Source organism: Parasteatoda tepidariorum, chromosome 1 (genome assembly GCF_043381705.1).
Source record: "Parasteatoda tepidariorum isolate YZ-2023 chromosome 1, CAS_Ptep_4.0, whole genome shotgun sequence".
Lineage (NCBI taxonomy): Eukaryota > Metazoa > Arthropoda > Arachnida > Araneae > Theridiidae > Parasteatoda > Parasteatoda tepidariorum.
This window is the reverse complement of record NC_092204.1, coordinates 73,270,988-73,287,076: the sequence shown is the minus strand read 5'-3', so window position 1 is coordinate 73,287,076 and position 16,089 is coordinate 73,270,988. Positions and strand designations below refer to the sequence as shown.

At 27.2% G+C, this 16,089-nt stretch overlaps 1 protein-coding gene across 1 annotated transcript in view; it reads right to left on the bottom strand.

The window, feature by feature from the left end:
- Positions 1 to 355: 355 nt before the first annotated feature.
- LOC107447966 (synaptosomal-associated protein 25-like) overlaps positions 356 to 16,089 on the bottom strand; it is a 19,760-nt gene continuing 4,026 nt past the window's right edge. Inside the window, exons 2-8 of the mRNA XM_043041344.2 lie at positions 11,335 to 11,452; positions 9,916 to 9,957; positions 8,728 to 8,776; positions 7,245 to 7,362; positions 3,046 to 3,174; positions 1,551 to 1,695; positions 356 to 1,229 (exon numbers count right to left, since the gene is read on the bottom strand). Coding sequence (XP_042897278.1) covers positions 1,164 to 1,229; positions 1,551 to 1,695; positions 3,046 to 3,174; positions 7,245 to 7,362; positions 8,728 to 8,776; positions 9,916 to 9,957; positions 11,335 to 11,430 — 645 coding nt within the window. The 5' untranslated portion in view covers positions 11,431 to 11,452 and the 3' untranslated portion in view covers positions 356 to 1,163. The remainder of the gene's footprint in view (positions 1,230 to 1,550; positions 1,696 to 3,045; positions 3,175 to 7,244; positions 7,363 to 8,727; positions 8,777 to 9,915; positions 9,958 to 11,334; positions 11,453 to 16,089) is intronic.

Here is a 16,089-nt window from a genome sequence, read left to right as displayed (position 1 = left end):
ATTTGAAAATTTTTATAATATTTGTAAATTAAAAAGAATATAAAATACTAATGGTGAAGGAAGTGTTTTAGTAAAGTACTCACAATGATGCATAAGTAAAAATTTACTTTTAAATTAAAAAGAGTATGAAATCCAAAAACGTGAGTGAAAACCTAGATTTGACGATGTTTCTAAAATTTGAATGTTAGAAAGAACAAAAATGCACATGAAGAAAACAATAGATGAATTATAAATAAAAAAGTATTATAAATAAAAAACATTATGAATTATAAATTAAAAAGTTTTAATTTCATAATGATAAAATTTAGAATACAAAAAATATGATGTTCTTAAAGGAAAAATTAAGATTAAAAAGTTTTTCGCGAGATCGATTTTTAATAAAAACAATTCATGTATTTAAAACGTATGTGATATGCATTAAAATTACTTTTTCAAGTTTAATATTGAAAAGTCACTTTTGGATAAAAACTACAAATATGCTTTATAATTATTTTTTAAACAAATTAGCAAAATAACATTAATGTTTTTCTGCTGGGTTTCCCGCTAATCAAAAGTACTATCTAAAATGTGTTTTGGTTTTTCCAAAAATATTTATGATGGAAGTCCAGTTCCTATATTTCTCTTAAATTTTAATCAATGCTTTAAAATTAAATCAAATAATAAAGAAATTTTACAAAATTGCAGTTTTAAAAATATTCCATTTTATAAAATTAGTTATAAACTTTTCACAAATCAATACCCCTGGGGGTACTGAATTGGAGATTGATCGTTCTCTGTTTCAAGTAAAAATTACGATCTGTGGATGATTGAATGTATGAATGGGTCTGCCTTATAAACGAGCTGTGACGTGTGTGTGGCTTAAGTCGTATTCTTGACCACAGATGGCGCCATAAAATATAAGATACGCACCCTCTGCCTCAAATTCGCTTTGTTTCACCAAACAGACTTGCTCGTATTGGCAGGGGGCATTAGAAACAACAATACAACATAAATTTTTCAATGTGGGGTCCTCTTATAGCGTTATCTTATACTATCGCTAATGTAAAATTGGCAAAATGTTCATAAACTGAAATGAAATTTCAACCAAAAATCCTTGAATGTTCGAATGCATTTGTTGGAAAGTAAGTGTTGAATGTGCGACCTTGTTTCTCTTCCTATTCTTTTTAGTCTTTCAGAAGTTTCGATGCTCGTTGATTGGCTGCCGTAATCCTTGTCTTGTTGGATTCAGTCTAAAATGGAAGAAAAAAAAAGTTTTCATTTATTTAATGCCCATTAAACCCTTCTCATCTTTCAAACATTTTATTGGTTCTGAACTTTATATTTCGTATTTGAAGGACTGAATATGAAAAACATATGTAACATTTTAGAATATTCAGGTTGCGCAAATCGCCCCCGAGTATCTTATGATCCAATAATACTCTAATTGCTCGAACTTTTAAACATATATTTTTGAATTTCTCTTTAATAATACAACAAAAAATGCAATACGTATCAGTTTTTGAAGGTGTTACACTAATAATAATAAAAACTGAAGTCTTAGTTGCCCTCACCTTCAAGTTGATCCTGTCTAATTGTCTGTTTTGAGATTCCACCTCACTTCCCATGTCGATAGCCATGTTTTTCAAATTACCAATCATTGTGCTCACTTGTTGCATGTTGTCTTCCATTTCTTCTTCATGCGCATCATTACTGATTCTAAAGAAAGAGGGAGGAAAGAAAAATCATTATCCATAAAAAAAAATTTATAGTTTTTTACTAAAAGAAGAAAATTATTCTGAAATGAATATTATAATAAAGCCAATTTAAAAAAAAAAAAATATTTTTAGGATGGATTGAAGAATTTTATGAGTTAGAAAATAGACAAGCTCGGAACGATTAAGGAAAACGAAGTTTTTGAATAAAAATTGTTTTAAAATTAGCGTAATAAAAGGTTAAAGATAAAAACGTTAATGTTAATTTTTTCTTTTTTCGATTTTTCGTTCGTTATTCTTTTTCAAAATAATGCAGAATTTCAAATGATTATTTTTTTTGATCACCAGAGGAAGTTAAAGATCAATTACAGCAGGCTAGCAAAAAATAAAAGCTTTAGTGTTTTTTTAAAATTCCGTTCGAAAATAATATTTATACGGGAAAAGGAAGAATTTGAGTTTTCACGAAAACGATTTTATAGATGGCAAATTTTCTGAATAATTTTCTTGTTATTAATTTGTAAAGTCAATTATGACACATAATAACTATTTTTTCGTATGAAAAAAGATTTGCAAGGTTAGAAAATGAGATGTAATATATTTTTTAAATGCAAATTTAAAATTTGGGTATGCAATAATAAACTTCAAAAAAATGTTAAATATCGTTTTCATCCTACTTTGAATATATTTTTTTTTATCTGGGTGGCAATCGTAAAATTGTTCTCCAAGAATTTAAGTTCTTCTTTTGAAAAAGTAACTGGAGATTAAATATCAAAATAATTTGAAAGAACCTGTAAAAAATATATCTATATCTTTTTATTTTGTATGAAGTTATAGTGAATTTATTTCGCATACAGTATTTTTATAGTCTTTTGTTTAAAAGCAAATGAAGGTAAGATTTTTTAAAGGATTCTTATGTAGTATTATACTTTTAAAGGAAAATTATGTGCATATAAATAAAAAATGGAAGATTCTTAGTTGCGATAAAGGTTGACAAAAATATAACCTCTTGGTGTTTATTAAATTTTGGAAGTTAACTATCTAAATAAAAGGAAACACAATAATAATCATAAATTATTATTTAAACAAGAAAAAGAACGCTATCAAAGCTTAATTTTAAATTAGGTAATGGTAGATAAAATAATTCAGAGAATTATTATTCCCGCCATCTACTAAATCTATCATAAAATTCTTTGGAAACCACATTTTTATTCTTCCCCTGATTATAACCACTAGCGATCATTATAGAACATCCGGTATATACATCTCGAATCGATATATTTATTCATTAGTATTTGATGACAACTGAATAAATCTCTCGAATACAAAATACTCTTGACAAATTCAATAAATTTACTTCGCAATATATCCTCCCATTGGACCAGCACCATTTCTGTCATCCATGACTCTTTGGGGCTGATTGTTCACGATTTTCCCATCTTCACTTGCTTTCCAGGTACTAGCATCTTCTTTAAAATCCGAAGATCTATTTTAAGAATAAAAAAAATCAATCATTCACATGTGAATAAAGTAACTTATTCTAAAAATATAGATAATAAATTAATGGAAGCTTCGTTGTGCTTTCTTTTCTTTTTTTTCTTGTTTTTGTAAAAATTTACTCAAATTGATTATTCACCACGCATATTAAGGGATCATATATTTATTTGCGTTGCATGAAAATATTTTAAATTCTTTATGTCTGAATTGTCCATAGTTTTATATCTGAATTTTTCAATATATTCAACGGAATTTAAATGAATTGGTGTATCGATTAAGGTATAAAAAGTGCTGTGAATAGTACAAAACCTCTTTCTACCGAAAAATTAAGGGGGAAAACAAGTTAAGAGATTTTTGTGAAAATATTCAAACGTGTTATCATCAGCAGTAAGAATGGAGTAGTACATTATTTATCTAAATATTTAGTTGTGACAGTAAGGCAAATTTTGCTGAAGTGAAAATTAAAAAGCATTTAGCTTAAGTTTGTTTTTTCTTTATTTTAAAAAAATTAACTTACAAAACATTTCTATAATAAATTCATTAGTTTTATTAAATTTTTCCAAACACATCGATAAATCATGAAGATTACCAATTGAAACTACAAGATGACGAAGAGAAAAAGAAACAAATAAAACAAGACTTTCAAATTTTTAAAAAAAAACATTTAAACAATTTCATATTAAGATTTTGATTAGTTTTGACTAAATTTACCGATTATGTTTGAATCAAATTGAAATTATATTCACCGCATATAACCTTAATTTCGTAATGGATTATGGTGACCAAAATACTCCTCGAAATAAATAGAAATTATGAAATTATCACATGATTATGAATATATATACAGTGGTGGCCAAAAGTGTGGACACTTTTTGAAAGTTTCATGTTTTTCAACTTTGTGTGCTTGTAAAATATATTAATTTTCTCTTGAATACAAACGTTTATATATCAAATTGAAGATAATTTAATGTGGAATTTTATAATAAATACAGTAATACAACATATGTATTACAGAAAAAGTTATTCAACTATTAGTAAGATCTATCTTAGATTTGCATTTTTTTAAAGTGATACTTACACAATCAATACTTAGTAGGATAACACTTATTTTTTAAGACAGCTTCACAGCGTCTTTTCATCCAGTGAACGAGTGTTTGGAGCTCATCTTTCGTAATCACATGGTGCCAAGAATCAATTATAGCTACTCTTAGTTGCCTTTTATTGGATGGACGTTTTTTTCGTACAGGAATTTTCAAACGTCGCCACAAATTTTCAATTAGATTGAGATCAGGGCTGTTTCCTGGCCATGGTAATATATTCATGCCTTTATTTTGAAAGCATACTTTACATACTTTTGCTGTGTGGCATGGAGCTGAATCCTGCTGAAAAATAAATGGTGCGTTGTTGGGGAAGAGATCCCTGATGGAAGGTATCAATTTTTGTTTCAGGACAGTTTCGATGTATTTTTTGGCATTCAGGATGCCAAATCAGGAAGAAAAAAATGCACAAATGCTACTACCGATAGAAAAATTAAATGACTATGCCTTCAAGATAGAAAAATGTCATCAGATGCCATTAGATGTGAAATGAATGCAGCTGGTATTGCAGTAAGTTCAAGAACAATATGAAGAAGGTTATTAGGATTTGAACTACAAGCTAGAATTCCAAGGAAAAAACCATATTTAAATCAAAAGCAACCCAAAAAACGAGTTAAGTTGGCAAAAAAACACATTAAATGGTCAGAAAATCAATGGAAGCAAGTAATCTGGAGTGATGAGTGTAAAATATCGCTCTTTGGAAGTGATGGTAGAAAATACGTGAGACGTAGAGTAGGTGAAGCGCTTCATCCTGATTACATAGAAGCAACTACAAAAAATCCAACAAATGTCATGATTTGGACATGTATGTCTGTAGATGGTGTGGGCCGAATTCAAGTTATTGATTGCATCCTGAATGCCAAAAAATACATCGAAACTGCACTGAAATCAAAATTGATACCTTCAATCAGGGATCTCTTCTCCTACAACGCACCATTTATTTTTCAGCAGGATTCAGCTCCATGCCACACAGAAAAAGTATGCAAGGCATGATTTCAAAATAAAGGCATAGATATATTGCCATGGCCAGGAAACAGCCTTGATCTCAATCCAATTGAAAATTTGTGGCAACATTTAAAAATTCATGTACGAAAAAAACGTCCATCCAATAAAAGACAACTTAATGAAGCTATAATTGATTCTTGGCACCATGTGATTACGAAAGATGAACTCCAAACACTCGTTCACTCGATGAAAAGACGCTGTGAAGCTGTCTTAAAAATTAAGGGTTATCCTACTAAGTATTGATTGTGTAAGTATCACTTTAAAAAAATGCAAATCTAAGATAGATCTGACTATTTGATGCATAACCTTCTTAGTAACACAGATATTGTAATACTGTATTTATTATTAAATTCTATTTTAAATTACCTTCAATTTGATATATAAAGGTTTGTATTTAAGTGAAAATTAATATATTTTACAAGCACACAAAGTTGAAAAACATGAAACTTTCAAAAAGTGTCCACACTTTTGGCCACCACTGTATATATATACATAATCATGTACATGCATAATTATAATATATGTATCTATATACCATTAGTATTTTAGGTTCTTTTTAACTTAATTAGAAAGATAAGATTTCTGGTTAGAAAAACCATAATTCTAAAAATAGAAAACTGAAAAGTAAATTTAGACGAATAAATGTTTTCATGCCATTCTCTATGGTATCATGATAAATTTACCAAATTTTACCAAAATCTTCCCCAAAGCGCAACTGTAAAAAATACTGTGTTTCATAGTTTTCCCTTAGAGCCAGATAAATGGTAAATGTTACCATATTCTGGTAGTTTTTCCAATTTTTTTATCAGTGAAGTGCTTTTAAAATTGCATTATGATGAAATGCGGTAGAAAAAAACTTTATTTTAAAAATCTGGTAAAGTGTATTTTCTTTTGTCTAAGTTTGTGTCTTTACTACTGAATTTCCTGACCGACTTCCTTTCTTTGACCACCATTCGAATTCCCGTCAGACTGCTACAAAATTGTATACAGTACACAAAATAAAAAACAGACCACCCGGCATAACTTTTGGTATAATGATGGAATCTTTACGTTCTAGGACTCAAATATGCTAATTAATTAGCGCAAACGATAATTTTGAGTTACGAAATCAGTCACAAAAGCATACTTTCTCTGAATAATCATATTTTTTTTTACCTCTGAATAAGCATATCTTGCATGGAATTACCGTTGGATAAACTAATTTTATAACTTTGTGTAAAAAAAATTTCATTCGCTTAAGACGTTCTCAAGATATGGTGAAATACACAAAAAGTAAAATTAACAATAAGGGGTCCAAACTTTGAACCATTTCTCCTAAATTGCGGCTACCCCCTATATTTTGGGAATCAGAAATCCGAATCAATGGAAGAAAAAAAGACATGTTTATTCAGAGAAAGTATGTTTCTGTGTTTGATTTCGAAACTTAAATTTCGTCTGCACTAATTAATTAGCATATCTGAGGTCACCTCCTTGAACCATTAAGACTTGAGTCCTAGAACCTGAAGATTCGATTATTAGATAAAAAGTTATTTAGGGTGTCCGTGTATTTTTTGCGCGTCGTACATAAAATATGGCATAGCAATGTTAATATATTTTTAAGTAATTTAATTTTTCTACATATATTACCAATTAAGAAAGGAATTTAATTTGTAAATAAATAAAAATGTTTAAACGAAGTATTTTTATATACTACCAAAACATTATACTTCACAAAATTATATCATTCATTCTGGAATCTTAGAAATCATCATAGATATAAGTATTTCTGTGTCGAGAAAATAATTTTTTTAATACAAGTGAGGAAGTATTGCTGCGGTTTTATGAGCAAGCACCGAGTGTATTTATTTAAGCCTATTTATTTTGTTGTTCGTTATGAATATCATTGGTAAATCAATAGAAAATATAAGAAAAACTGATTACCATATGAAATGTTTAATATTAAGAAATGTAGACTTACTTGTTACAAGGACAGACGCAAATACCACAGCACTGTTCCATGCCTTCCAAATTTTTTTCCGCTTCCTTCATATCAGCGTTAATTTTATCGTTGTCATCTTCAATTCTGTCCAGTTGTTCTAAAAATTTAACATTTATTGTCATCAGAAAAAGTTTACTAACTATGAATTTTTACTCAAAAACCCAAATTTAAGATGTCCGACTGTGTGAAAATCGGCAATTTGGACGACAATTTCGATTTTTTTATCCATGTTAATTAGCTTTACAAAACCATTAAATGTTTGATTTCCGTTTTCTAGAAATGAAGTAGTAGTATTTTGTTTGTACGCTGACAGACAAAACTGAAACCGGAACTCCCGAAAACGAAACTAAAATTTTCGTTGTATTTTAAATGCATTTTCTAAAGAACGGTGATTTTGAGAAGAATTCTTTACGCTAACACACATTACAAAAAAAACGTATTATAGAATTCTTAGAAATTTTACACATAGATTTTGTATAACATTAGCAATGTTTTGAATTAAAATCTAAGGTTCATATTCGGATTTGTTATTTTTATCATTTTAAATTAAGAATATTTAGAATTGTTCTTCAAAAATTTATTATTAAACAAATATTTATTTGAGTTTCATTCTTTCTTTTGTGAAATTTATTAAGGCTTTAATTTGAAACACAAATAATCACTATCTAGGAAAAAATATCAGTTTGAATTTTATGCATCACAATTTGTTGTAGTTTGCAATTGTTGTAGTTACAATTTGTTAGCGTGACATGAAAATTGTCTAGTTTTTAAGCTCAAATTTGCCCTTATTTTTTTAAAAAAAATACATAAATTTTTAACCTTAAATATAAATTTATAATTTGCAATATTATAAACATATAATCTCTCCCTGCTTACCAAATATAAACAAAAAAAATTTTGTCGAAACTTTTTGCGTCTTTGTGAGTTTTTTTCTCCCAAAGTTTTAAATAGACAAAAAAATATTATGCGTAAGTTGTGTTTCGAAATAATCCCGGAGTCTAACAAATTTTAACGGATACTACTCAAAACGAGTATAATCGATATTAAATACCCGTATTAGTAATCGATATTAAATAGTGATATTAGTTACTCATATTTAAGAAGAAAAAAGAATATTATCAGGGGTTTACAAAAATACTAGGATCTGGGAATAAATTTTATGAACCAGCATGTTATGGATTAAATTATACCAAATTAGTTCTTTGCTTTTAAATTAAATTCTACGGCTTTTAGGGTAACTTTGCCAGCTACGACTCTTCAGGTGTCAGGATGATTTTACACCCGATATTTGTAGATCCCACTTATTATACATTATTATCATCTAACTTAAATTGCGATAAATAGATATTTATATTTTGATGCATTCATTTTTATTTTTTAAAATAGTATCGGGAATTTTCATATATTTTTAAATATGCAAGTAAATTCTATGTAATAATCTAGCTTTGATTATTTTTATTACCTCCTTGATCATCAAGTGCGACGAGAGTACGTATCCCTGCTTCCTTGCTCTAAAACAAATAAAAAGTTTGTTAGTAACAGAAAGCACGAAAAAAATATACCTAAATTTTTTTTTACTACTTTCATGTTTTGAAACTACAATAGCGAAGCATTTTACATTTTATTTTGACCAATTCTATGAAATATCATAGGGGCCGTTCAAAAAGTACGTACATCCCGAAGGGGGGGAGGGGATTTTCTATTTTGTGCGGTTTTGCACAATGGGGCTAGGGGGGGGAGCTATTATACAAAGTACGTACATTATAAGCATACACCAAATTTAAATTTGACTTTGATGAATAAATTATTTTAAATAAATATTTAATTTTATTTAAAACGTAATTATTTTAATTTTTATGAAAAAGGGGGGTAGACTAATAAAATGCACGTACTCTAAGGGGGGTGGGGAGTAAGACCTTATGTACGAATGGGGGGAGGGGGTTAAAATTTCTCCATTTCTGCGTACGTACTTTTTGAACTGCCCCATAACCATGTTTTTGGTACTTTCCGGTGTTATGAATTTTTTAAATTAAATAAATTTTTTCAGCAATAAATTATTTCGAAATTCAACATATTAGAAAGATTAAGAGCTGATTTGTTTTCCATTGATATTGTGCAGTAATTAAAATATTATTTTCTTAGTGCGTGTTTTACTGAATTAAGGAGAATTTTTCTTAAAAAAATTACAATCTGAAATGAATATAAGTCTACGTTGATGATACAATATGAACGATAAGCTGGGATGGAAAAAGTTAGAACATTTCGAGGTTTTAATTAAAACTTCAGTTTTCAATGGCACACTGAAGATATAAATATCTAAATCATAATATGACATGTTAAATGTAAGAGCATTCAGATGATTAATAAAATCCGACATTCTGCTGATGATTATTAAAATGCAGCATTGTTTTCGTCTTGCACAAAATATTGTCACCTCAATTTCGATAATAGTAACATTTTGGCATTCCTTTAATATTTTCCAACACCATCTCACGATTCATAAAATTTTGGAACATGCATTTTTTTATTTCGCAAGACCAATAAATAATGTTAATATAATATTTAAAGTATGCAATATTTTCCAAGTGTCGCATTGTAAAAAATTTGGGAATATTATAAAATTTAATATTGAAAAATTTATGATACTCACCTCATCGCAAAGAGCCATCATCCTCCGTGTGGATTCAAGTGACTATAAAATATCAACAAAACATTCTTCAGTTTTCATATATGTCTTATGCTATTCATTTGCATAATGTTATTGCATAATTATTTATTATAAGATATTCCTTAAATGACTACACTCAAATAAATGTGTATAATAATTGTCATGCTAATCTTTTCCACTATTCCTTCTTTATTGACATTTATTAGTTATAAAATTCCTTTGAAGACTATATACTTTATGTTATTTCAAATTTTCATTAAAATTTTTAAAACATTTTATGTTATTGATTTATAGAATACTTTTTTAAGAAATATTCATTGCACAGTTGATTATTGAATAATTCTTCAAACTATTTTTATATTATTGATTCATATAATAATATTATTTTTACATTTATTCAGTATAAAGTTCTTTAGCAAATTATATTAGTCCAAATATTTATGAAAATATTGGAAATATTTTTACGTTTATCTCATTCACACAGCAAGTACTTTTTGACAACTATAAATTTAAAAACCCTTTTTTGACTATATTTGAAAAATGAATGCTCTAGGCAGATTACTATACTTGATGAATAATGAAATCATTAAAAGTAGTAATTTAACAAAATACAAAATTTAAAAAAAAACTGTTTTAAGAATTTCTCTTGTAATTTTAACTAGAATTAGGACAATCCTATATCCAATTGCATCATAACATTGGATTTTTTTATCTATTTGCTCAATTATTTCTTCGAGAAAATTTTATACCCAATAACTTTCAAATATTTAATAGCAAAAACGAATCGTAAATTCCTATTTCAATTTTCTTGATTTTGGTTATTTAAAGTGTATATGTAGACATGTATTTTTTATAAAATTTTCTGCTAAATATTTTTAATTTAAATTAAACATGTAAAACTGTAAATAAAAACACAAATTTTTTTAAAACTATTTTTTAAATTACATGTTTCTTTAACTGATTTTAAGTTGATATATGTGGTGTAAATATGTTAAAGGATGAATTTTCTTTGTTTTAATAATTTAAATTTTTTTATTGCTATCTATGGTTAATAGCTTTACTGTTATCTATGTAGCAGATATTTCCATACACGTTAAAAATTATAAAAGCTATTTACCCTTACTCAGATATTGATATTAATAATATTGATAGAGTAATAACAGAGAAGCTAAGAAGGTTTAAAAACAATCGATACAATGTAAGTTATAAGAATTGTTTTAAATTTCTTTTTTGTTAGAAAAATTTAATTTACAGATTTTTAGAGCTTTGAAATACTATTTAAAAAACTATTTTATTTCATCTACAGACAAAATCATATTCAGTATGTATATTAGTATTTAATGCAAGACTTTTCTTATATCATTTTGAAGGAAAAAAAATGGTTTATAAAAATGACTTTACCTCATTTGTGGTTTTGCTCTGCTTGTACTGAATTTGTTCCAGTTCAGATTTCCCCTGCATCCCAGTCTCCTCTCCATTTTCCGTGGGTTCAGGCATGTTCGGTTATGAGCTGATGTCCCTAAAAATAGACATTGGTAAATTAAAACGTCATAAACTACTTTAATTTTACTAAAATATTAACAAAAACAATTTTTTTTTAAATCACAGTACGATACACACATTTTAAGTTATAAAAATATTTACTTCCAGGCATTATCATTTTACCAAAAAAGGGAATATTACAATATATTAAAATGTTATATTACATTTACTCTGTACTTATTTTTACTTTAGTGAATTAACTTCGATTTTAAACTCTCGAAGTGTTGAAATTTCAACAGCCAATCTCAAAATCTAAAACAAGTTTAACTCAAGTGGCGACAATAATAAAATCGAGAGCCCGAGCCTGTTTAATTTATTCATCCAATGAAAAATTGTAATTGGAAAAGATGCAGCTGAAAATTTGTTTTATTTTATAAATTGCAAAAAATTCCAAATCCGGTAAGCATTTTTGGTGCCTTGTCAGTAAAATCCATTTTATCGTAAAATATTATACCGTAATTTTTATAGCGTACTCAGAGATTTTACATTAATTATTACTGTAAAAAATACGGCATATCAGATTGTTTTGTTCCGTATAATTTTCTGGTAAAAATGAATTTTAAGTACCGGCATCACAATTTTTTACAATATTGTGCCACTCTCAAATTTGCAATAAGTTAGCATACTTTAAAAAAATTTAACTCATGTTAGCATAAGTTTACATGATATAACTTATGATAATTTTTTCCCGTTTGTTCTTATAAATGGTTGCATCTCTTTTCAACGTGCTATTTCCTTGTGCATAATATTAAATTTTATGTAAATTAATGTCAAATGTACATTAAAGGGAATTTTTCTACATTAGCTATGTGAGTTAAATAAGTTCAAAAAAATACCGTAAAATATTATACAGTACTTTGGATGCATTATCCGCCAAATCAATTTAACGGTAAAATCCATTTTTACCGTAAAATATTACACAGTAATTTTTATGATAATATTTATTTCATTCGAATGATTTAGTGATTTTACATTAATTATTACTATAAAAATTAATGTATATCAGATATTTTGCTCAGTATAATGTTCCTGTAGAAATGGCAAAGTGTTCTTACGATAAGTGCCAGCACCCAGAGTGCCAATACTTTTCACAGCAAGTTGATCCAGAATTTTTCACATACTTCCATTCTCTAATTGGCAATTAGTTATCATACTTAAATTAAAAAAGTGTAACTCGTATTAGTTTACATGATATAATTTATATTAATTTTTTTTATTGTTTCTCCTCATAATGTCTTGTCTTTGTTGCATTGTCCGCTGTTTGTCCTTATAACGTTGAAAAGTAATGCAACCGTTTGTCTTTGTAAACGGTTGCATCTCTTTTCAACACACTATATCCTTGTGCATTATATTAAAATCTAGGTAAATTTGTAAATTATTGTTAAACGTGTATATTGTAATAGTGTATAAGTTGAGTAATAGATTTATAATTTTCTCTTACAGAAAATATAAGTGAGTGGTTTTCCTTTATTTTTAAACTTTTCAGAAAACAATCTTCATTAGAAAAAACTCGGTGTTATTATAAAAATTAAAGTTATCTTATTTTTTCTAATAATCACTAAAAATTGCTCTAATGTAGGACACCATGAAAAATGAACACGCAAATATTTATTTTTCAACTTCATTTAATATTTTTGAACTCCTATAGGAAGTTAACAACGTCACGTTTTCAAATTTTAATTTTTTTGAATTATTGTTTGAAACTTTTTATCATTATTTTTTACAGATTGAATAATTACTGCAAGCTTTGAAAAAAAAAATTCAAAGCTCTTATTTTATAAGCACAGTTAAATAGAAAAAATGGAGCTCACCTCCCATCCCCCGGTTAAAGAACATTTCACATTAAAACATTCTCGATATTGAAATTATTAGAATCTAAGAAAATTAAATCCTTTGAGAGCAGAAGTATACACTTTTAAATACTTGTAATGTAAGAAATAGATAAGTATTATTGATATTTAAAATTATAAGGCAAAAAGAAAAATCTATTTACAACTAAAACTACTAAATTATTTCTGATTTCGTAGAAAACTTAACTCACAAGTTCTTGATTAAACATTATTATTGTGGCAGAGTTGCGTGTAATACTCTACTTACAGAGAATTTGATCACGTCTCTGCTCTTATTTCTCGTCAAAATGATTGTCATACACACAAAATGTCTTTCAATGATCCACGAAATTGAAAATTATTGTCGTTGCTCAGATATTTTGATTTTGTGGTTCAGTAGTATCGAAAATGTTCACAATTTAGGGTGGTACCCTTTTTTAACAAAATAAAATTCTGGAAAAAATTTAATTTTTTTGTTTTAATTCCATGAATTAAGTTTAGTGTTGAAATTCATACATAGTTTTCACTATATTCTAAAACACTAATGCAAAATTTACATAATTTTCTGAGATTGTGTTTGGGAAATTCTTTCATTTCTTCCAATAGCAGAAATTATTATTTTTGCTTATTTATTATTATCATTATTTTGCTATATATGCATTAGGTCAAACGCCTTATGTTTAATGCAACATATCGATTTACACAATTGATTTGAAAGTATTATGCGAAATTAAAGGAATATAACTAAATAAAAACTCAATCATTGCAAGAAATCGAACCTGGGAAATTCATTCATGTATCCGGCGTATCCGGAAAATCCCTTGCCATCAGATTTTAGACTTCCAATACGCACTGAGATGTCACATGGGTGAGGAGCCGTTTTGTCAAAATTGTTGGAGTTCGTGTTTCTTTAAAAATGACATGATTTCGAGTCCAAAAGATTATCAGACATAACGAACTACAACTCGAGGAATGCGAAAGTTTTACAAAATCAGGAGTTTTTTTCCAAAAGAATTATGCTCTTGCATTTAAAGTTAATATATTTAACGTTTTGATTTACCTTTAAATGTTACCATATCCTTCACCCATATCCCATCATCTATTTTTTTGATATTTTATTTTGAAATCATCTATTATTTTGAAAATATTTTGTTCATTTGATTTTTGAAATTTAATGGTTTTCTCAATTAGTTTAAATATTTATTCTTGTTAAAAGAATAATCAAAAAGTTACGAAGCAATAAAACAGAATATTTTTTATTGTGTAGAGTAGATTAATTTAAATGAGATTAAAACCACTGCTTCGCAACTCGAAATTTCACTAACTGACAAAAAGTATATGAAAAAATAATAAAAATAAACCATTTTTAATTATATTAAAATAGAGTTAAGGAATGCGCAGTTTCAATTAACTATATAGTTCGAAATTTCTAAGCTGTGATATATAATTGGGTATTTGCAACTAATCCCATGGTTGAGTCTAATCACGTGGTTGTGCATGCCATGTTAACGTTCGAGCTTAAAGGTTTCGGTTTATTATCACGATGAATCAAATTTCGAATCAAATTTAATTGGAGACTTGAAGGGGATGTCATGCTAGTGTGTCGAACCTGATTGGCTGATCCACTCGTGAAGTCGCCTGCATGTATTCAATTAACAAACATATATATTATAGTTCTTAAGACATAATTTACAAACATATTCTTCTGATAAACTTTGTAATTCAAAAAGAAAGAACTTCTGAACAGCTTAATACAAACACGTATATATATATATATATATATTCAAAATGAAGATAAAACAAAGGAAAATTACAGACTAATGAAAAAAGGAGGAAAAAATTTATAATAAAAATAACAAAAACTGGAAAGAAAAAAAATCCGAAAAAAAGGATAAAATTCTTTTAAAAAATCCGGAAAAAAAAGATATAATCTCTTCATCAGCCCACACGATTATATCCGCGAAAAAAATAATGCTTTCTAATATTGTATCAATATGGCCAAAGCAAAATGTATCAATACAATAGTGTGAGGAAATATATATATATATATATATATTTTGCAGGATTCACTAATATTTAAGTCACAAAATTTTTTTTAGCTACGGCGTTATTAATGGGAAAAGTATTTCTCAAAACAATATTGTTTAGGAAAGATTTATTTTGAAAATCTCTTAATCTTCACTTACATAGTTTAAATACTCAACTCAAATTTCACATACTTAATAACTCAAATTTCACTTAAATAGTTTAAATAATTTATTTAAAAATACTTTTAAATAAAAATGAAAGCAAATTTTATATTAAAAATTTGTTTTAAAAAGGAGAATTTCTAAAAAAAACTAAATTAATGATTGTAGTTGAAACGTATTTCAATCAGTGATGGGGAATAATAAATTAACATATTTAAAATTTGATAAAGTTTGCTCATAAATTCGTTTGCTGTGAGTGATGTGGTCATCTTTTATTAACGTGAAAGATGATGTCAAATTTTTTTGAAAAAAAGAAAGAAGAAAAGACAAAACGTTTAAAATTGTTTATTCTAAAACATAATTCAACGTGAAAGCTGATATCTAATTTTACAGCAACAACAAAAAAATCCCACCTAAATTTTTTTTCTTTTTTAAAACATAATCTAACGTAAAGAATAATATCGAACTTAAAAAATAATTCCTTTAAAATTATTCACCTTGAAACACGCTCTAACGTGAAGGAAAATAACTAATTTTACAAAAAAAAAAAAAAAAAAAAAAAAAAAAAAAAAAAAAAAAAAAAAAAAAAAAAAAAA